Here is a 23,337-nt window from a genome sequence, read left to right as displayed (position 1 = left end):
ATCTTTAGATGGACAAAACGAAGCCGGGCCGGAATAGCCACCTCTTTAGGGGAAGAAACAGCCGACTGCCAATCCTCGTCGTCTAATTCGAGCCCATCTGCCGTCCAGGAGGCACGAAGCTTCCCCAGCAGGTCAGCCCTGTTGTTAATAAGTTTCTTATATATTAACGAAATCGTGCTGTCAGGGACGTGGCCATCAAGGATACGGTCCTCCAGTGGGGACGACTGGGGAATATCAGTCCCAGGGGGAAAGGCTGAGGATAAGGCATGACGAACCTGCATTTACCGAAAATACTCCTTATCATCAAGCTGATATTCCAGTTTTAGGGCTTCGAAGGACTTCACAGCGCCCCTGGCCCAAAGATCCTCCACCTTACTAATCCCAATCATATCCCACCTGTCGAACCCTTTCGTCCGCCAAAGGTTGCCCAGTCGATCAGAGTCATACAGTGGAGTCATACACATCAATTTGCCACTCCAGCCCGTAGCCACATTCGCATCCTTCCAGGCACGCACCGCACACTTCGTAGGACCAGTAAGAAGACGGATTGGTGACTTCGAGTACAGAGCCCTATTGAAGTTGCCACCGGGTAGTAGGAATTTGTCCAGGGCAAAAGCAGGAGCGGGTTCCGATGAATATGTGACGTGGTTAATTGCGCTTAAGTGCGAGACCCAATAATATCGTTTGATATCTGGTAAAGCGATACCGCCGTCGTACCAGGGGAGTGTGAGTTTAGACAATGCGATACGGGCACGTCCGTCGAAAATCAACTGCCGCTGTAGGCTTTCGATCTCACGGAAATAGCGAGCGGGGACCGGGTCGAAGAAATTCTGCAACGCATAGAGAAATCTAGGGAGCGACATCATTTTGAAAAGTGCCGCTCGCCCCAGCGGGGACAAGGGCAATTCACACCACCGCCTCACATCCTGCTTAAGGCGACGGAGGGGAGCATAAATATTCCGATCATATCGCACCGCGGAAACCGTGGAGACATAGACCCCCAAATATTTGAAACCATCGTCTGCCACCTGAATTGGAAACCTACGGGGCAGCGGCGGCAACACCCCCGCTAGGACATAAACACAGGACTTGGTCCAATTGATAACCAATCCGGAGTTCTTACCAAAGGATATGAGAACGTCAAAGAGCACGTTCAAGGACTTTTGGGGGGAAGTGAAATAAAGGAGGATGTCGTCGGCGTAGAGTGAGACGCGATCTTCCAAATCCGGCGCCCACCGGATCCCTTTAATCGAGGGTTCCCACCGGAGCCATGCCGCAAGGGGCTCAAGCGCCTGCGCAAACAGAAGTGGGGAAAGCGGACACCCCTGACGGGTGCTGCGTCCCAATGGAAATGGGTCAGAGCTTCTGCCATTCACCACAACTTGAGCCAGTGGTTGCTCATACAGGAGCCTCACCCACGCGATGAAGTTAGGGCCAAAGCCAAATTTGGAAAGGGCCGCCCACAGATAAGGCCATTCAATGGTGTCAAAAGCCATGTAGCGTCCAGGGAGGCCACCACCGCTGGCTCAGCGAGAGTTGCAGCTCTCGCGAGAACACCATGGAGTCGACGCAGATTAAGGGCCGTGTTCCGACGGGGTATGAAGCCGGATTGGTCCGGATGAATCAAGTCACAGATCACCGTCAACAACCGATTGGCCAGGACATTAGCAAGGATTTTGGGTTCCGCGTTCAGCAAGGAAATGGGGCGGTAGGAGGTACAGCGATCACGAGGCTTGCCATCCTTATAAACGACCACTATGGTGGCCAGGCGCTGTTCAAGCGGAAGGACTCCGGCCTCAAATGCGTTCAGAAACATGGTCCACAGATGGGCGGCCATTTTGTCTGGACAAAGTTTGTAGAGCTCGATAGGCAAACCATTAGGCCCCATCGCCTTACCCGAGCGCAAGGATCTGATGGCGAGGGCAATCTCGTCCACCGTAAAGGGAGCCTCCAGAGCCAGACCCTCCTCCTCCGAGACACAAGGAAGAGCAATATCACGCAACAGTAAACGGGAATCGGCCTCATCTCGATCACTCACTGGGGTATAAACCTTTCGAAAATGGTCCACGAAACAGTCAACAATCTCACCGGGGTCAGATACACAGTCACCAGACTCACGGGTAATGACGGGCACCACACGATTCATTATTTCAGCCTTATACAGCCACGCAAGGAGTTTGCTAGCCTTGTCACCCACATCATACAAACGGCCCAGCTGATTTGCACGCATCAACTTAGCAGCATCAGTCACACAAGCTTTGTAATCCGCCTGCTTCAATTCCAGAGTGTGTAGAAGCGCAGGCTTGTCATCCCCACCCAGCTCACTTTCAAGTGCAGTAATTTCGGTCTCAAGGGCAAGCACAGCCTCCCTCCTAGTTTTCTGTTCAGCTGCAATAAGAGACAGTGCGGATCCCCATATGACCGTTTTAAAAGCCTCCCAGAGAACCATAGGGGAGGATACAGAACCCACATTCTCATCGAAATAACAATCAATAGCCTTCACTAAATCTGAGCGGAGCCGGGGGCTCCGAAAGTGCCAGGGCGGGACAGGGGGAACTCTGTTACCAGGAAGACCACCCGCAGAGACCTCAATCAGCAAAGGGGAGTGGTCTGAAATACCCCGGGGGAGATGACAAACTTCCCGTACCAAGGATAGGGTAGAGACCAGCATGAAAAAGTAGTCTATCCTCGAGAGGCTGCCATGTGCACCAGAGTGGAAAGTATACTGCGTCTGGGTGGGGTGCAGTGCACGCCAAACATCCACCAGACCAAAAGCTTCGGCCATGTCAGTGAGCCACATCTGGGACTGCGGCAGAACTCTAGAGGGCAGTCGATCACAATCACCAGACATCACAGAGTTAAAATCCCCCCCCATGATCAATAGACCATCGGGGAGACCAAGAAGAGTCTTGCCGAGATCTGCATATGTGGTTGCCTGCAGCCCCGGGGGAATATACACAGCCACTATCACAATTAGCTTCCCTTCCCATCTCCCCGAGACAGCAGCATAGCGTCCCCGATCATCAAGGGTGACATCATTAATCTCAAGGGCCAAGGAGGATTTAACCATTATACCCACTCCCCGGGAGCCGGACGTGAAACCAGCATGGGCGACCAACCGGTAGCCCCGACGGTCAAGAGCTTTACAGGCATTACCGATCAAATGGGTTTCCTGAAGTAGCACAACATCAGGGGCATGACGCCTTATGAATTGTAACACAATGCCCCGTTTAATTCTGTCACCCAAACCATTGACGTTCCAAGAAAGAACCTTCATCTCACCCCCCCCCCCATCCCAAGAAGAACAACCCAACCCCCTCCCGGAACCACAGGTCAAGGATGTACGCAATCAGTAATGTACCATGAAAAAGGAAGAACAAGAAACACACAACACAACCGAGTCCCCACCAACCACCCCCCAACCAAGAACCCGTTACAACGCCCCCCACCCTGCACCCCTGCTGACTAAAGAGCCACCCCAAACTGCAGTGTGCCTGTCGCCCCATCTGATCTACACAAAGAAACCCCCGAGGAGGAAGGGAGTAACCACCCCAACCCGCCCCACCACGGGCATAATCATAAAGCATACGATATAAGTTACTCTGTAGAGTTCACAGTCCAAAGCCGGACCTCAGCGGCCCCAATTCAATCCTGGGTCATTGCACCGCCGTCCGCGCCTCCGGGGCCTCCGCTCTCGGTGTCATCTTTTGGCAGCGAGTCCAACCAGTCACTGGCACTATCTGGTTGATCGAAAAAGTAGGCACGTTCCCTGTATTCAATCCGCAGGCGAGCAGGAAACAACATTGCATATTTGAGTCCCAAATCCCTCAGGCGACGCTTTACTCCAACAAATCCAGAACGTTGCCGTTGCACTTGAGGAGTGAAGTCAGGATAAATCAAGACAGAGTTATTATCGAACTTCAACGGGCCGTGCTTGCGGGCGGCCTGAAGGATGGCGTCTCTGTCCCGAAAGTGAAACAGCCTAGCAATGATAGGCCTCGGGGGACCCCCCGGCTTTACCTGTCCACCCGGGAAGCGATAAGCACGCTCAACCGCAAAAAACTTGCTGAGGCCTGCGGGAGCGAGTTTAGCGACAATTAGCTCCTCAACCAGCAGATCGATCGAGGCAGCACCATTGTCCTCCGGCACTCCGACTAGGCGAATGTTGTTCCGCCGGGCCCTATTGTCATAGTCCACCATGCGTTTGAACAACAGGTCTTGTGAGGAACGTAAATTCCCAATCTCCGACTGCGCTTCCGCCAAACTCGATGCCTTCAGGTCCAACGCCTTGACCCTCTCGTTTGTCTTGGCCAGGTCGGCACGAATAAGAGTAACATCAACCGCCACCGTGTCAATCTTCGACACGATGGCCTCATACTGTTGACTCATATCGGCCTTGAGTCCCGCAATGGCGGCCAGTAGGTCCTGAAGGGACACTTCCGAGGAAGTCGCCATGTCCGTCTTAGGGTCTTCCAAGCCACGGCTGGCAGCACTGGGGGAACCTCTCGGCTGTGTATAGCGTTCGATCATGTTGGACTGGACCGACCCCCCACGGGTATTGATCTTCCTGCGCTTCTCCATCTCGGGTTTCGTCGCCATGATGAATTCAGCACCCCACGGGGACAACCCGGGTGCAGATGAGTGTCGACGAGTCTCGATCCCAAAAGTCTGGTTTTTGCAAGAAATTGTCGCGGGCCACACAGTCGGCACCGCGAGAAAAAGTGTTGCCAGTGAAAGCAGCAGACCAGGATGAAGTAGCAGGTCACAGGGAGTCAGGACACGAGAGGGCTAGAAACCGAAAGTGAAAGTGGCACACCATCGGTGAAGCAAATGCCAGGCAGCCGTTGTTGTTGCATTACTGCTCGGCCATCCAAGGCAACAGAGACCCCGGTTCCGTCCGGGGTTAGGCCAGGAAGTTAGAGACGATGTAAAAATGGTCCCCGAAGTCCGATCTCGGCCCAAAAAAGATCGACAGTGTCAGTAAGAGTAGCACTTCAAAAGCCCGTCGAAGTGACCAGGATAGCTGAAGGATAAATCAAGAAGGGCGGCGCGGGTCACAGGAGCTCTCTGCTCACGCGACCATCTTGGATGCCCGCGTAGCTCCTCCCCCTAACAGGCTTTTGATGTGTTTAAGTTTGCACTAGAGGTTTGTTTTTATTCATCATTTTCTAAAACATGCTCGCTCTTTTATATGAAAGAGCTAAGCACTAGGGTTTTAAGTGGTTTATGGGAAATGTGATGGTGTGACCTTGAATCATATGGGATAAAGTACCGCCTGGCGTACATGATAAGGAAATTGCATGTCATCACAGAGTTCCATAACCTTTTAAAGGAACTTGGTATTGAGCCTCATTCCTCTATATGATTATGAAACTTCTCAGTGACTTGCAATATCCTTATACTGGGTGGCATGGGATACTTTATTTCTTATATCTAACACAAATTATATACAGACATTTTGGCTGACATAACTATTGTGTCCTAAATGTCATTTACAACATTATTGTGCAGATTTTCTATCATTAATTCCAATGGTGCAATATTTTTGTAGACAATATTTAAGAAACAATATTTAAATAAGACAATATTCTGAAAAAAATATTCTGGAATCACACGGATTTAAGAGTGTCAAAAGCACCTATGATGTAATGAACAAAGCTTTGTTGAATAGAAATATAAATTAGAAATCAGCTACAAGAAAAATCTGTGCTAATGTTTTTTCATGTTACGTCTAATGCTTATCCCTGGGTATGGATGAACTATGGCAGGCCCTTATTATTATTATGTATCTTATAGAGCGCACGGCTACCCCCAACGGGAGTGTCCCAGTGCTAAGCGGAGACGTTGGAGTAGGTAAGTCAGCACTGTGGGGACCGTAAGAATCTACGGTAGACTGGATAGCCATGTTTTCACTAACTTACGGAAGCTAGGTTCTGATGGGGCCTTCCTGATTTGTAAAGGTAGGGAGTTCCAGATGATGGCTGCCTTGACTGAAAAGGAGCGTCCACCCACTCTGGCCTTGGCAAAATGGGGGATGACAAGAAGTTCTTGGTGATTTGACCTTAGGTTTCTTGTGTGATTTGATTTTTGAATTAGTTTTCTTAGGTAGTGGGGGCCATTGCCATTTATTGCTCTATAGGTGAGGGTGAGTGCCTTGAATTCTGTACGATTCCTTACTGAAAGCCAGTGAAGGATGCGAAGATGTGGTGAAACGTGATGTCTTAGGGGGATATTTCTTATAAGCCTTGCTGCTGCATTCTGTGTTGTCTGCAGCTTTCTGTACAGATAAGCAGGCAGGCCCAAATATAGACTATTAGCAAAGTCTAGTTGGGATGTCACTAGTGGGTGAACAATAGTTTTCCTGCATTCTACAGGTAGTAGGTGAAGGAATTTACGCAAAGCTTTTAGTTTCCAGAAACATGTAGAGGAAACCTGTCCTATCTGGGTTTTACGTGACAAACTATTGTCGATTTTAAAACCCAGATTCCTAGCTGATGAAACAGGGCGGGGGGGGGGGGGGTTGGGTTGAGCGCTGAAGGCCACCAGAAGTCTGGTCTAGGGGGTGATGTTTGAATAAAAAATAGTACTTCAGTTTTATCGGCCTTAAGCCGTAAGCAATTTGTAGTCATCCAAGTGGATATGACTGACAGAATTTGCCGAAATTTGGTGATGGGTGCCTCTGAATGATCTTTAAAGGAAAACATCAGCTGTGGTCATCAGCATATGAGATGACACTGACATCATGTTGCTGAATGAGTGGGGCCAAGGGAGCAAGGTAGATATTAAAAAGGGTGGGGCTGAGGGCCGAACCCTGGGGGACTCCGCAGATCAAAGGGCGGGGCGATGAAACAAATGGTTCCAACCTTTTTCTCCAGACTCGTCCCTCAAGAAAGGAGTGGAACCAAGCCAACACAGTCCCTGAGATCCCTAGTTGCCCGAGTCTATTGAGAAGAATCCTGTGTGACACCATGTCAAATGCTGCCGACAGGTCAAGCAGCACCAGCATTGCACAGCAGCCTTTGTCCATGGTTTCTCGAATAGTTTCTGTAACTTCTAGGAGTGCAGTCTCGGTGTTGTAACCAGCTTTAAATCTGGACTGCGTATCGTGCAGAAGCTTGTTAGTTTCCAGAAAACTAGACAGACGTTTTTGTACCTCCTTCTCAAGAACCTTGGCCGGGGCTGGCAGAAAGGAAATGGGTCTAAAATTCTTTAGAATGGCCCGATCAGCATTTTCTTTTTTGAGGATGGGTTGAATGAGGGCTATTTTTCATACTGACGGATAAATGCCAGTTTTCAGTGAAGCATTCCATAGCACATTTAGTGAGGGTTTGATCAGGCAGGCTAGAGTTTTAAAAAATCTAGCCAAAAGGGGATCCATGGGGGAACCGGATTTAGTTTTTAGCAGTAAATTAAGCGAGTTTTCAATGCTGAATGGGCTGAAATCCGACCAAGTTTCCATATGTGAGGACCGAGCTGTCAACGGGATCTCATTCTCAGTAAAGGAAGTATACATATCTTCGATCTTTTCGTGGAGAAAACTCGCTAGGTTCTCACAGAGAGTCTCAGACGGAGTAATATTGCTTTTCATAGTCTCAGGTTTCATAAAGCTTTAGACAATTTAAAAAAACTTCTTAAGTGGAGTTATTTGATGCTTTAATTTGAATAGCAAAATTGTTTTTTATAACTATGTGTTTTGATTTATGGAATTGGTTCACTGCTTTCCTATAAATATTTTTTGCTTCATTACTATAGGTTTTTCGCCATATTCGCTCAAGTTTTTTGCATCAGCTTTTTTCGGTTTGGAGATCCTGCGTTAACCAGGGTGCGGAGGGTTTAAGCCTGGCTGATTTCATCTCTTTCAAAGAGGCAGAGATGACCCAGTGATTAAAAGTTGCCACATTGCTGTTAGGTTCACCCATGAGTAGCAGTGGCGTATTATGGAGTGCAGGGCTAATGGTTTCTGGGGTGACTTTCCGCCAGTTTCTTCGGATCTCATACTTATTGTCCCTACTGTCTAGGCTGGTAGTGAAGATAAGATTAAATGGAACCAAATGGGATCAGACCATGCCAAGGGGATGGATTTCTCAACCAAAAGGGTAGAGATCTTTGTGAACCAAAGCTACCTTGGCCACTTTCTAAGAATTATATCATTCATATGACACCTCTCTCCTTTCTAATGCAAGGTTGAGTGTTGTGCATATTAATTAATATTCCGTCCATCAATTGTTTCTTTTGCGTATGTCGCTCTAAGTGGGAAGGTTATTCCCAGATGTGGGTTCCGTGCTCACTACACCACTGGATTTAAGCTAGTCTGGCTGATGAAGGGTGATGCCCTGAAACTGGTCCCAGAATGCTTGTTTCCAGTCCAAGGAGGACCTGGCTTGGCAGTTCGGGCTTCTCAATCATCAATAAAGACAGAAAAAAACAGCGAGGAGGGGGCATCGCTATCATACACAAGAGCAACATCTATGTAATGAAAACTGACTCCCTCATATACAACACGTTTGAAAACTTAACAACTACCATCAAGACAAAGGATAACAAATCACTACACCACCATCTCCTCTACCATCCGCCTGGCAACACCACCTCTTTCGGAGAGCACTTTACTGACTTGATAACTCACTGTGCACTCCGTGACTCCAACAACATTATACTAGGTGACCTCAATCTACACTGGAACGAGGAAAACAACCTGTTGATCCAAACCCTGTCCGAACTTCTACACAACAACAACCTCACCCAACACTGCACAGAGCAAACTCATAACAGAGGCTCAATCTTAGATGCCATCATTGCTCAAGTAGATGCAGTCACCATCGACCACACCCTACCTTTTGACTGGTCAGACCATCATATCATTCTATTCCACATCAACCAATCGAGCCTTCGCCTGCCTAATACTCAGGAACCTCCCCACTGGGCAAGGAACCTAAGACAGATTCCGCTTGATAACCTGGAGGAAAGGTTAAGTTCAATCCTTCCCACCTCCACAGATGACCTGTCCACAACAGAACTCACGAGCACTATAACACAACAATGACCTCCATTCTGGACCAAATGGCTCCCCAGAAACAAAAAGGAGCCAGGAACATTCCATCTAGATCCTGGTTCAATACTAACTTAATTTCCGACAGAAGACAACCAAGAACTGCAGAAAGACTCTGGCAAAACAACCCGTCCACAATCGTCCTTGATCGACTCAAATCAGAACGCAGGAATGATAAAAAACACATTAAAAAGTTAAAACCTTCTTCTTCTGTGATGCCCTTGACAATGCCAAAAATTGACCCTAAGAACTCTTCAATCTCATCAGACAACAAACTTCCAAGCCCCCTGCACCCTCAATGCAGCTCTCCAAAGATCTTTGTAATACCTTTTCCAATTTATTTAATGACTAAATCACCAACATTGAGCTCTCCCTGGACAATCACAGCGGTTCCCCCTCCCCCCTAACAGAAGCTCACACCCAAGCACCCACCGAACAGCTGGAAATCCTTCAACCCCCATCTCTGAAGCAGAGATCATCAAAATGAGCTTCAGCTCTAAACCACCATGACACTTCTCGGACCCCATTCCTGTCCAACTGGCCACAAAGCTCAAACGCACCCTAGCCCCGCTCTGGACCAAGATCATTATTAGCTCCCTGAGTACTGGAGTCATGCCTGACTGTCTCAAAATCAAACAAGTCACAGCACTACTAAAAAAACGGGTTCTGAGACAAACCATCTGAATAACTAGAGACCGTCTCCAATCTCCAATTCCTTGCTAAAATCCTGAAAAGATGTGTTCTCTTGCAACTTACCCAACATATGGACAACACAAACCTCCTAGACCGCCACCAATCGGGTTTCAGAAAAGGATGCAGCACAGTAACAGTGATCCTGAATGTAATAGATGATGTCCACAAATCTCTCGATATGGACCGGTGCTGTCTACACATACTCCTGGATCTATCTGCAGCCTTCGACACAGTTGACCACAAACTACACTAAGGTACTCCGCGAAAGAGTCAGAGCAGAAGAGGTCGTCTTACAGTGGTCCACCTCCTTCCTGCAGACCCGCACCCAACAAATAAAAATCAAAAACCTCCCTTCTGACCTACTCCCCGTCAGCAGGGGGGTCCCCCAAGGATCAGTTCTCTCCCCTTAAGTCTTCAACAGCGACATGGAACCCCTCACCACCATACTCAAAAAAGACAACATCCCCTTCCACCTCTATGCAGATGATACGCAGTCCATTTAGGACATCCAGAGACTAAATGACACTCTAAGAGAAGTCCAACACTGGTTATCCCTTAATCACCTGAAACCCAACCAAGATAAAATGGAAATCCTCTTCTTTTCCAACAAAGAATAGAACCCCTAATCACAGAATGGCTAAAATATATCGATGCTCTCAACTGGTCGCTGGGAATCACTCTGGACCCAAAATTAGACATGGACTAACACGTCAAGAACACCGCACAGAGCGCCTTCCTAAACCTAAAACTACTCAATAAAATAAAACCCTACATCGCTCCCAACAACCTTAAACTAGCTACCCAGTCCCTAATGTTGTCCCGACTAGACTACGGCAGGAGGACCATGCCTGGCATTTCGGGCTGGACTGTTCCCATTGGGTGCAGTGTCAGGACTGATTTGCATAGGCTGGGTCCAAACTGGAATGGCATGGTGAGCAAAAAAATGGTGGATTTAGGCCTAGATCTCTGTACAAGGGTGAATGCATGACATTGTTTTGCATTCTGTCCATCAATTGTTCTTTTTGTACTTCATTTTACTGGCTCAAATTCCAGTTTTATTTGATAAGGTGATGTGTTCATTGTGAGGCAATGCTGCAGATTACTGTATCAAGCAGATCTGCTTTCCTTCTCAGCGGTGATTTGCACCCATATGTAATAGTTGGGAGGAGTTTGGCGCTTACGACTCTTAGAATGGGCCCTAATGATCGACCCCATAGGATTATTAAAAGGGTTGTACATGCAATCCCCATAGAGTGCACTTTAGTTCTCATAAGCATGCATTGCACAAAGAAATGTGTTATCAAATATTATGCTTTCTTCAGCATATAATAGACTCAATAGTTGCTTTCTCCTCATCTTTGGGCAGTGGATGCTTAGGTTATTCAGTCATGTCAGTAAGTCTGCAATATATAGGTTGAATGAAAGTGGTGCTAAGATGGATCTCTGTTACAATTCATACACAGAGTATATCCACGGCAGGACTGGGAACCAAAACCGGCCCTGGCAAACAGCTAGGCCGGCCCATGGGTTGGGGGGGGGCGATGCTAGTTGGAAGCACCACTCCTGTCTCACCGCTACCGCTTTTGTTACAGGGAGACGATATTTCAGCTATGCTGCAAATCCGGCCCCCAGTAACAACAAGCATTGAAAATGCAATAGGTCTCGCCTTTTATTAAGTTAAAGCCATTTGCTTTGCTAATGGTATTGTGTAGCAAAGCAAATGGCTTTAACTTAATGAAAGGCGAGACCTATTGCATCTTAAATGCTTGTTTGAAAAGCTTACAAATGCTGCAGATAAAGCATTACATATGTTGGATGTAAAAAGAGATGTAATATACTCTGCACAGGAGCCAAAGGCTATCAGAAAGTTTAAGCAATTTTTTGTAGCACATGCACTACAGGCATTGGGTACTGCAAGGACTAAAGGGACTATTGCCCGATGGGTAGTTCAAATTGTACAGATATAGTTTGATTTAGCAAGTAAATCTCCTGGGGTTGGTGAAGAGGGCATCTGAGTAGAGAAAAAGGGAGCAACATTGTCCTTTATGTCTAATGTATTTTTAAGACATATGATGGCAGTGTCAAGGTCAGCCAAATGCATATTCAGAAAAAAACACTAACTACTTATTTAGATACAGAAGCAGTAGTAATACAATTGGTGCTAAGGCATTTATTTAGTAATCACTCCCGCTTTACACTGCCCTCCAAAGGGAAATTGCACCACTAACTAATCACTGCACAGCGTGAGCTCTAGCCGAGCTTTACACTGTGAACAAAACCTGTAAGAAAGGTTTTTGCATCCTTAAGCTGTTCTAGATTCATGTGACCTCACCGCCTCCTGAACGAATAAGGAGAATAAAGCACAAAGGACAAAAGAAAAATCTGAAATGGAGGTTATATTAATGAGCATTGTCAGCTTATGGTCCATGTCATAGTGAATCAGTTTCAGTGGCACCGAATATTTACAACGCTGCCAAACACAGAAAACTCGTCAGACATCAATAGCACGCTCTCAAGCACAACGCAAGGTAGGAATCTCTCAAACACACTCACATAAAACTAGCTGTACCGTCATGCAATCAACGCCACACCAACTGCATTCAACATAATCAACCACACAACGGATACATCACTCAACCAGGCAAAGAACATTCAGTAGGATGTACCAAACACATATACAAACATCTCAACAAACACACACATCTAAGACCAACATCGAGACAGCTGTTCAGCGGACGACAAACGGTCTCTCTAAAATGAAAGGATTGCGGTTTATGGTGTCGATAGTTTTTTTCTTTCGGAGGTTTAATTGAGTTACCAAATTCACATATCCACGACCAAAGATCTCTATCTGAAATACGACATAAAAACCACAACCACGGGGGTGACGTTACACTTCTGCCCAGGACACCAACCAACACATAACTCACTTCGAACCAGGGGCGGCTCTAGGCTAATGGCGGCCCTGGGCAGGGAGCGTAGGTAGGGGGCCCCAGAAGAGGGGGTCCAGGCGGGGCAGAACCCCCCGGAGCTCAGGAAGGGGGTCAGGGTGTTTGGAAGTGGAACAGAGCCGGAGGCCGCCAAATCCCTGTCAGTGGCCGCCATGCAAATATGTATCCATCCTCAGAGGATTATTATATTAAGGATATATAGTGGCGGGCCCTGGGGTTTGGCGGCCCTGTGCAGGTGCACAGCTTGCACATGCCTAAGGCCGCCCCTGTCCGAACACACTAGCCTGCAACCTGGTGCAAACTAGACCCTGCTCTTTAGAAGCCCAGCGCCATTCAGAAACACACTTTTCACAAAGGCCCTCTCTACCAGGTCACACTGACTGCTGCTGTGAAGAACGCAAAGGGCAAATAACACACAAAAGACAGGCTCTTAAAAATATCCAGGGCTTGAGTCGGGGTACCACGCGGGTGGATGGCGTCCCCCCATTTATTTTAACGGGAGCTCGATAACTGGAGCAAATGAAGCCACACATTCATTCCATTCAGAACACTGCTCACGCTCTGGCTTCTCTGATGCAATTGCATCTAAGGGGTGAACGAGGGGAGGCAACGCGCCTGATGGTGCAAGCCACCTTTCGTGACGTCACTTCCTGTTGTGACATCAGCGTCCACCCACTTCTTTTTTTAGGACTTGTGCCCTGATTATTACTATGGACAAGTGGTCAAAGTCTATGAGCTGGGAAAAGCAATGCAGGAGATGACGAATGTCACGTTAGTCCCAGGCAGGGACTGAAATGGAAATATATAAATGTTGGTACACACTATCCCAAAGTCCCGTTTGTTAACACAAAGTGCTGGTACTCTCCAATTAAAGGTAATTAATCCCTAATGAGAAATACAGATGTCCCCCCTTTCAAATTTAAGGTGCATATACTTAGTAAATGCGCATTTAAAGCAATGATCCCAGGAAATGCTTTATGAATTATTATAACACGCTAAAACAGTACTCTAACGACGTGTGCATATAATAATACATAATCAGCTTAAAAAATAAACAAAACCACCACCGAAAAGTTGCAGAATCAATGGATGGCAGGGGCAAAGTCCGGTCTGTATCTATGACGTGTATCGGAAATTCGCTCAAGCTACTTGGAAGAAGATGTACCATAGCGGATATACGTTTCTACCTCCGCTGCAGGTCTAGCAAGGGCTCTGTGTGGCCGAAGAGACACGAACTTAAGAATAGCATCAAGGTGTCTGCGAAAGGAGGCTATAATCTATACTAGAACAGGGGCAGTTCTTTGTTGATAACAGAAAGCATATTGCCGGCTTCTGTGTCTCGCATTCAAAGGGTGAACAGATACACGGCGCACCCACCCTGGAGTCACTGAGGATGTGGCACCCGAGCCACAGGCTCTAACTTCAGGATGGGTGGGTACCACCTCTGAGAACAACCCTGAATAGACCCCCTTAATAAGCTGCACATAGAAGCAAGACAAACCTAAGTAACCTCAAACCTCTAGTAACCTCTCTCTGGGGGGATCTTAAGGAGCAGCTTCTCGGCACAAAAGCCCCGCCCATTACCACCTACACCCTGACCCAAGTGCGCCTTCTCTTTTCAGGTGCCCCGCCTTCCCCGTCCTCACCTTGCTGAGCACCCCACAACGCCCCACTGGAGCTCCGGAATCTGTCTCCAGGTCCTCTTCTGTGCCAGACGAGTTCCAACTCTGGTTAATGAACATCAGTGACCCTTGGGGCAGGATGGTAACAGCTTGAGACTCCAGCCCTGCGGTAGGTGGTCCCTGAGGGACTGTGCTGGGCAAGGAGTGCAGATAGCTTCATGATCTCACCAGCGTCTCCCTCTTCTATCGAACAGAGCTGAATTGAAGTTCGGACGCAGCTGACCTCAAACCACTCTCGATATGGAGCCCAGAAACTGGTCGTCAAAACCCCGAGACAGGAGCTCACACTGACGCCATCTTCCCCTGTGACGGAACTAACTCTCTGACTGTCCGAAGCTCGGCATGGAACTAGAAAAGGGACCAGCATAGAGCGGAGCAAAAGGCATGCGAATCCCAAAAGTAAAAGAGGACCGTGCTTTCCGTTCAAGTCGCAAAGGATTTCTTGTCTTTATGGGGCCATGTGTTTAAACACACGGCCCGATAAAGATAAGAAATTCTTTGCGACTTGAACGGAAAGCAGGCGAGCCCGTCCAAGTGGGCCGTCTCCAAAAGAGAAAAGTGTACGTCATCAAAAGTTCTTTCTCAATGGCTGGCCACCGCTTAGCATAAACGGTGACGTCAGCCAATGGAAAAGAGGGGCGGGACTTAAAGCTCTTCACCGAAACTCCTCCAAAACATAAAATCTCGCCGAGCGAGCTGCGCATGTACGCAGCCACGCCAGCCGAGACCTAAAAACAGCTCCCCAGGGGTCCAAAACCGGCCCCCACCATGGCGGCCCATCAGGGAAACACCCAGTGCCTGCTACGGCCAATCCGGCACTGGGTATATCTTTTCTGAAAGCGTCTGGTCCTCTCCAATCTTGACATGCATCCAAGTATCCATATAGAGTAATTGTATAGCTTTTGAAAGGTTTGCGGGGGATTACTCAATGGGACAGTTTGCCCATAGTGCCGCACATGAGAAGTTGTTGAAAAATATTGCGATAACTAAAAACAGACAAATTCAATTCAAATGCAAAATACATATTGATATGCCAAACTGCCAGAAACTTTGCACGGGTGGATTATCCATCTCCTTTCAATCAGCATAGGTATCCTTCTTGGAATGATTTTTGTCAAGCTGAAACCAAAATCATTGTAAGATGGCCACTGGTATGTGCGCATGCGTGCTCATGCATGGCAGCCATCTTGCAATTATTTTTTTGCTATTTTCAAACAGCTAATTAGTAATTAAGAAAGAAACTATGTGCAGGATGCAGCACAAATGGTCATAAGTGAACAGCCTAGTAAGAGCTGCCAGGCACTCACAAAAATAATAAGCACAAGCTTTGTCTAAGAAATAAGTAACACCTTTGAAAGGCGTTAGCCGAACTTTTGGCTTACCGAATCCTTCTTGCCAATGCTAAACAGCATCAGCAAAAGAAAAAAATGTTTATTGCTGATAATGAACAGCACAGGCAAAAAAAAGTTACATTGGCCAGCCCTAGCTGTATAAGTGAGCATGCATCAACACACATTTACACATATGCATCATGACACAGCATATTCCATTTTACTTATGTATTATTAATGGTAAACAGCATCAGCTGAAATAAAAAAAAAAGGGTGATGACATATATGCATGCATGCATTGCCATGCATACTCATGTATGTAAAATGACTCTTGGCAGCCATTTTAATTTTAATTTACTGTTCCAAGATTACAGATGCCCATTTATGAGAGGTAACATTTTTTGGACGTGCACAAAAGGAACAGCTATCTAGCAAATTGCAGCTTCTGAGTCCTTCAAAACATGCAACAACAAAAAAGATATAAATACAATGGGATGAAGGTGGATGGGGGAAAGAGGGGAGTGAGCAAGTCAATACCACCGGGCCATAAAGAACAACAGTGTGCACGGAGGGGCAGGGGTCAATGTAGGACACTGAGGGGCATATTTACAACAAAGTGACAGAGTGCGGCGTTAGCCTTCCTGGCTTAACGCCGCATTTTGCTACTACAGAAACACAGGGCTGCATCATATTTACAACATTATGGTGCAGCCCTGCGTCCCCCCCCTGCTGAGCAGGAGCTAAATTCAGCAGCCTAGCGCCAACGCAGGCACCCTTGCATCATAGTGCAAGGGTGTCTGCTTTGAGGGGAAGATTGTTTATGTGTAGGAAGGTCTCCCTTCCTGCACATAAACAAGATTTAAATTATGTTTTGTAACTTTTATGTGTGCTGTTTAATGCAGCACACTTAGAAGTTGCAAAACGTTATTTTTTGTTTTGCACAATGCAGCCTACATGGACACAGCAAAAACGAGGATAAATAAAGCATTTCTCCTCCATTCGCCTTTAAGGTCTTAATTTTGGCGATGCCGCTTATTTACGCCACCCTTGTAAATAGGGGGCAGCGTCAAAATCAATGGGTGTTGCGGTGGAACACCCACCGTAACATCCATTGCCCGCCCCCTTCACACTAAACATAGCGTGAAAGGGGGTCTTATTTACAAGGACACATTAAGTTACGTTAAGTGGCTTAATGCTGGCTTGCAAATAAGGCGAAGCCCCTACCTCCACAGGAACGTCACTGAAAGGGACATTGTGGTGGTGATAGGGGCTTGTAAATATGCCCCTGCATGTTAGGAACAATATAACAGGAGGAGAGGGACTAGGAAAGCAAGGAATGATTTGAGCAACATAGATATTATGGGAGTCATAGATGCAATGGGAGAAGTGGCCCATGGGGGAGAGAAATGGAAAACACATGCACTCCCACAGAGTTCTTAAAGAAAAAGAAACAAGTAGTTCCGTGTCAACCATGGAAGGATACAAGTCAGCCAGTCAAAAAGATGCTAACGAAGCTATGCACCATGAGAGGGACAACCATTGGCAAAGAAAGGACAGTCACAGAATAAGAAGCAAGCAAATGAGATTAACAAGAAAGTCAACCAATGATGAGCAATAGGTGACTTGAAGCCCACTCTATGAATTGGTATTGTACACAATAGGTCTTTGACAATAAACAGCTAAAAGCTGTCTGTAGGTGAGACCTAAAAAATATGGCTGGGGTGAGAATTAAAACTCAAAAACTGGGGGAAGGGAGGCAAAGATAGAAAGCAAGTGAGGAAAGTAATGCACTCTCCTGGACTCAGTGAAAGGCAAATAAAAATAATCCTCTCGTAAGAGCAGCGGAAGGATACAACTCATCCAATCAGAAACATTGTAAAGATGAAATATTCCAGTGGCAGGCTTCTGAGATTAATTAATGCCGTTATGTTTTAGGATAAAGCTCCTGGCGAAGGGCCTATCCTGAAATGCATTGGGCCCGCTACCAAACGTTAGCTGTAAAGATGTGTAATGACAACGACGTAATGTGGCATTAACATTACCTATGTTAAGAATTCATATGTAGAAAATGTATATGATGTATTAAATTGAAATTTCAACATTCAATGGATTAAAGTTTGAAATTTTAAGATTCCATCGAGGGAGTGCACATTGGGGACGTTTGTACAGACTGTGAAAACACTCATATTGTTTGGTTCGTACACGTCCCATGCTCAGGAGACGATACCCTTTTGCACCTAATACATGAATTATTGATCGAACAGCAAGATTACCTTCTAAGGAGTGCGATTGCAAAAAATTATTCGTTCTATCCCAGTGGCAGGTCAAACACAAAGGGCACGATTCACAGAACTAACTTAAGACAAAATCCTAAACTTACTACCATTTTGGTATTCACAGAAGGCACTTACTAAGTGCCTTCTGTGAATACCAAAATGAGTAAGTGCCTTCTGTGAATACCAAAATGGTAGTTCGTTTAGGATTTTGTCTTAAGTTAGTTCTGTGAATCGGGTCCAGAATACGAAGTAAAGCCATTGAATAAGGAGCAGGGAACCGAGATAGACAGGAAAGCCATCCAATCATGAACAAGTGGCCAGCCGAAGCCCCCTCCAGGTATTGTATTCTAAACAATTTGTCTTCGACCTGTAGACAATGCCTAATCCCACACCCACTTTCCCCTCAAGAATATATAATGCCACCTGCTCATCCCTCCACCATCAAAGGAATACACCATGCCGGATTTAGCTACAAGGCCACACCAATGGTAGAATGTGCGCTACAATGCCAATTACATAACATAACACCAATCCTGCTCTAGATAGAACCCATCACACATGTGCCATCAAAGGGTAGTGACCTTGATTACTTCTCCAGCCGGAAATATACCCTCTGCTCCAGCCAGAAAAGGTAACCTTCACGCCTGCTTCAGCCAGAATATAACCTTCACATGGTGCAAACCCCTCACGACCTAAGACCTCCACGTCCCCTGTGCTGTCCCCTCCGTTCCAAGAATGTAAAAAATCCTACCCAAAGACTTTCTCACTCCAGCAACAAGCAGTTACCGCTCCCCACCTCTCATCTAGTAAGCAGCTCTCAATAGTGCAGCAGGTGCAAGAGCACCGGGGTCCAGGGGTGGGAGGGGTCCACCGCAACCTCAAATATAGCTGTTTTAATTCTAAACCAGTGATCGGTGGCCTGTTTTCCTTGCTTGCATTATGTATGACCCATGGGGCTTTTGATACTCCTCTGCCCATCTTCCACCCTCAGTCAGTCATGGCAGGAATATTCAATGACTGCGCCTTTTTCTTGCTCTTGTCAAATTTGGTGGAAGCACCCCGCCCTTAAAGCACCTCCAACTCCAACTGACTCCTTTACACCAGAAGCAAAGAGGTCCCCTCTCCATCAAGGTGCTGAACACAGCGAATACCCAGGTGTTACCACCTTCCTCCGCTCCACCCTATAAACGCCCTGTCACCCCCCAGAAACACACACCCTCTCCTTGTCCAACATGATGATGCAGTAGCGTATACCCCCTGACCAGCCGGGTGCACAGCCCACCGCGCCCTCGCTCCCCGCTATAGTCCCTCCTCTCTGTCTATCAACAGCACCTGCAGACTGGAGCTCCCCGGCTGGCCCCCCTAGAGCGGCAGAACCCCCCAGGAGGGGCTGTAGCGCCCCTAGGATGGGGTGGGGGGTGGGTGGGGGCAGTCAGGGTGCAGCTGTCCGCTTGCTGAGGCCCGCGCCTCACCAGCTCCTTGAAGACACCTTCTAGCGAGGGTACACACTGCCGGGAAACACCCAGGGCACACCAAGTGTTTGCTCCTGCGGGGAAATGTACAGTCTCACACGGGCCGCAAGGGCTGGGCCAGGGTCCGTCGCATAGACACCCGCACCTCCATTCTTATATAGAGGGTTAGCGTCCTCCTTGTGATGACTGTGGGGCATTTCCACGGGGGTCTGTCTGCCTCAGTGAGAGACACATCGCAAAGCAGACGTAGGCATCACACAAACGCACACATCACAAAGCACACCCAGGTCAGCAGAGGCGCAGTCTAGGCCAGGGCAGCCCTGAGCCGAAGGGAGGTGGCTGCCTGCGCTTCCCACCCCTGGCCGCCGCCTGCCTGTGATGGAGGGAGGTACCGCTGTGGCGGGAGAAAGGGATGCCGCTCATGTACCGGAAGGATGCGCTCGGAGCACCAGCGGGCTGCGCTGCACCTACCCCAGCTGTTCCGCTCCTTGCGGCTTCGGGCCATGTCTGCCGCCCCGCTCTGCTCGGCTCTGCTGGGGACGGGGCGGGCGGGCTCGGGCCTTCTCGGGTCCTTCTCTTCGGGCGGGGGATCTGGCCGGGATGCTGAGAGGATGGAGGGGGCCGCTAGCTGCAGCTCAGCAGCGCCCACAGCATCAGCTACAGCATCAGCACCGCGACCCCGAGAACGAACCTTGGCGTCACAGCCAGTCACACAGAGCCACTGACACACATCCCCGGCACAGGAGCACATGTGCACTGACACAGCCAGGAGCACCGAGCCACTGACTCGCGGGTACTGACTCGGAGCCGCCGGCGCACAGCCTTTGCACACGAGCACATGTGCACGGATACACCCAGCAGCACAGAGCCACGGAGGAGGACCTCGGCGCGTTAGCACATGGGCACTGGCGCGTGCTGGAGCAAGAGACAGTGACACACTGCTGCTGGCACAGCCCTGACTCACAGGCCCTGCACAGGAACACATCCCCAGCACAGACCCGCTGACTCGCAGGCATAGACGCAGATCCACTGGCTCTCGGTCTTTGCACACGTGCACACGTGCACTGATAACACACAAGTGCTAAGGTCTCCACAGCTGGGGGTCATGTTTCAGTGGCCCTCATATAATTGTCGGAAGTCACCAGGATTTGGATAGATTATCCATGCCATGGTAGGTAGTATTACCGAAGCGAACACAACCACTAGTTGTGAGCAGTGCACAAGTCCTAAAAAAATGAAGTGGGGGGACTAACCTAGTTAATCAGTCTGCAAGGGACATCACGGCACGTGACATCAGGGCGTGTGACATCGCAAGGCGTGACATCACAGGAAGTGGCATCATAAGAAGTGACACCAGATCTTAAGCCATCACATATATGTTTAACATGTCTATCATGAGTACATTGGAGCACATTTCGAGCATACAGGGAAACCCTCCTGATTTAGGCAGAAGATTCACACTTTTGTAAGCTACACATAAAACAAGGTTGGCATTTGTCAGCGCAAACTTACTCTATCCATAGTGCTCTACAAGAAAAAATAGTGATATTTAAATTATTACAACGCCTTCTCAAGGGTAGTAAGCACTATATAAATGCTATTTATTTTGTGTAAATACTGGGAAAGACCAACACATCTGACATTCTTACAGTGCATGCATATCTCGTAAACAGAGCCTGAAAAAAGTGAAAAGCTGCATCTGCTAAGTATGTGTGAAGTGCTAACAAGGTGTGAGCCTTTGTTTACCCTCTGCTGCATTTGCTTTTAGGTGTGAGGCTCCTGACTGCTGCCAGCCAGGAAACTTGAACAAAAGGACGCCTGATGACCCTTCAGATTCAGCCTATGTTATGGGCCCATCAGGAGCCTGAACTAAGAAAGCCGCCTGCACATTGTTGCTAATCGAAAGCAGACAACAAGGTGCAGGCGCTGCTCAGACCTAGCCCTATGCAAATCAGTCTTGACCCTGTGCCTCATGTGAACAGTCCAGACTGAACAGCCAAGCCAAGTCTTCCTTGGACCGGGAACCACTGTATTAGATGCTCTCAATACTTTTTGTAGTCACTCGGTTAACTCCAGAAGCCAACATGTGTTTCGTTATTCGGTACATTAACATTTAACTTCATCAGGGCTGTTCTTACATATGACTGACGTAGAAAAAGAGAGTACTCCAGTGTTGCATATGACCACGCCGGTACAAACGCATCATTGGAGTACTCTCATATCCGACACAAACTCGAGACACAGGTTGTTGATACCCTGGCAATAAGAAATATAATTACACATGAGAGGTGGAAGATTTCTACTTTTTAATATCAATCCACAGAGAAGCATAAGATTGATTAGATTTCTCTACGTTAGGATTTTAGGGTCAGTTATACGTAAGAACAGCCCTGATGAAGTCAAAGGTTTATGTACCTAATGACGAAATACGTGTTGGCTACTGGAGTTAACAGAGTGACTACAGAAAGTATTGAGACTATCTAATACAGTGTGAAGAAGAAGAAAAATAAAAGGACAAAGACCAAAGATATGCTACTGTGCTCAAGTATTGTTATTCTGAACATTGGGTTGCTCAGCAGTCATATTAATTAATTAGAATTGAGCATTTTCCGCATCCAAGTTGTGGGTGTGGTTGATGGCCACCTCTTTTGCCTTGGAGCACCATATATTTTTTAGACTAATTTGGGAATACTTTAGGTTTATGCGGACAATAACCTTTTCACAGTGATTCATTATTCGCTTAATACATTTAATTTGCATTGGAGCCCAATGGATGTAACGTCCATCACAACCAGGTAGGCCGCATACATAAGACAACTCGTGTGTCTACCCCCAATCATAGGAGAGAAACAATGGGTATCACTTAGTTCCTGAGGGAGGTACGCAATTAATAAACTAAACCGCAGAGGAACTAAGACACATCCCTGGCAGAGCCCATTCTCTACTGGAATTTTCCTTGACAGGCTTCCTGCCCCTTTGAGATCCACCTGCACATAGTTATCACTATGGTTTTTTATCAGGCGGTCCAACAGAGTCTCAGCTATATTCTACTGATGGAGCTTGCCCCTTGGTATGCCTCTGTCCACCCTGTTGAACGCCGCCATGAAGTCAATGAAGGAGCAGCAAAGACCGCCTACCAACTCTATTGACTTCCTCGGGACCCCCCACAGAGTGAAACAGTGGTCAAATGTTGAATATTTTGGCCTAAATCGTTCCTGCTCAAAGGGATCACTCCAGTGTCAAAAACCCAGACCGCCAAATGCTATAATAAAGTCTGGTCAAATAACTTAGGGGTAATATCCAATAAAGAAATCAGATGATATTTAGCTGGTTGATCAGTTTTGCCTTTCTTAAGAATAGGCTTCACTATAGCTCCTTTTCGTGAATCTGGAAGGATACCTGTAGACGTTTCCCACTTAAAAACCCACTCAGGTTCAGGCCCCACTTCCGGGAATCTATTTTAAAAATTACAGACTGAAGGCCTTCTGGGCCACCAGCCTTGGATGATTTCATATTACATAATTTGAGATACTACCACTGCTGTATGGGAGTTTGCGATAAACTCTATATCAGATTGAGAAGCAACCAAGGTTACCGACACATTTTCTGAGTTTCCGCTACTATAGCGGAAAATGATAAAATCATGCCAATCATCCTCGGTTATCTGTGCCTCAAGGGTAGATGGTGAATTAAATGTGACCAAATTTACCAGCCTCCAAAAATGCATGCTATTCTGCCCTTTAATAGTTGCTATCCTTAGTTTCCAATTTGGTTTATAAAATTCCTTTTTCTTGTAGGTTATAGGTTACAGTATACTATTTTTGAAGCCTCGGGCGCTAGAGGGCGCACGAGCTAATGGCCGCACTTCAGTGAGGCTCTGGCT

At 47.3% G+C, this 23,337-nt stretch overlaps 1 protein-coding gene across 3 annotated transcripts in view; it reads right to left on the bottom strand.

Moving 5' to 3' along the window:
* ATL1 (atlastin GTPase 1) overlaps nucleotides 1–20,361 on the bottom strand; it is a 311,830-nt gene extending 291,469 nt beyond the window's left edge. For 2 of the 3 annotated variants that reach the window (XM_086937301.1, XM_086937300.1), the window contains exon 1: nucleotides 19,926–20,307. In XM_086937301.1, the coding sequence (XP_086793427.1) occupies nucleotides 19,926–20,205 (280 nt within the window). In that variant the 5' untranslated portion in view covers nucleotides 20,206–20,307. Of the gene's footprint in view, nucleotides 1–19,925 lie in introns of all 3 variants that reach the window. The other variant, XM_086937304.1, reaches the window with a different exon arrangement.
* Nucleotides 20,362–23,337: the final 2,976 nt, after the last annotated feature.

Source organism: Lissotriton vulgaris, chromosome 9 (genome assembly GCF_964263255.1).
Source record: "Lissotriton vulgaris chromosome 9, aLisVul1.2, whole genome shotgun sequence".
Lineage (NCBI taxonomy): Eukaryota > Metazoa > Chordata > Amphibia > Caudata > Salamandridae > Lissotriton > Lissotriton vulgaris.
Note: the sequence above shows the minus strand (reverse complement) of the source record. Positions and strands in the feature narration are given on the sequence as shown.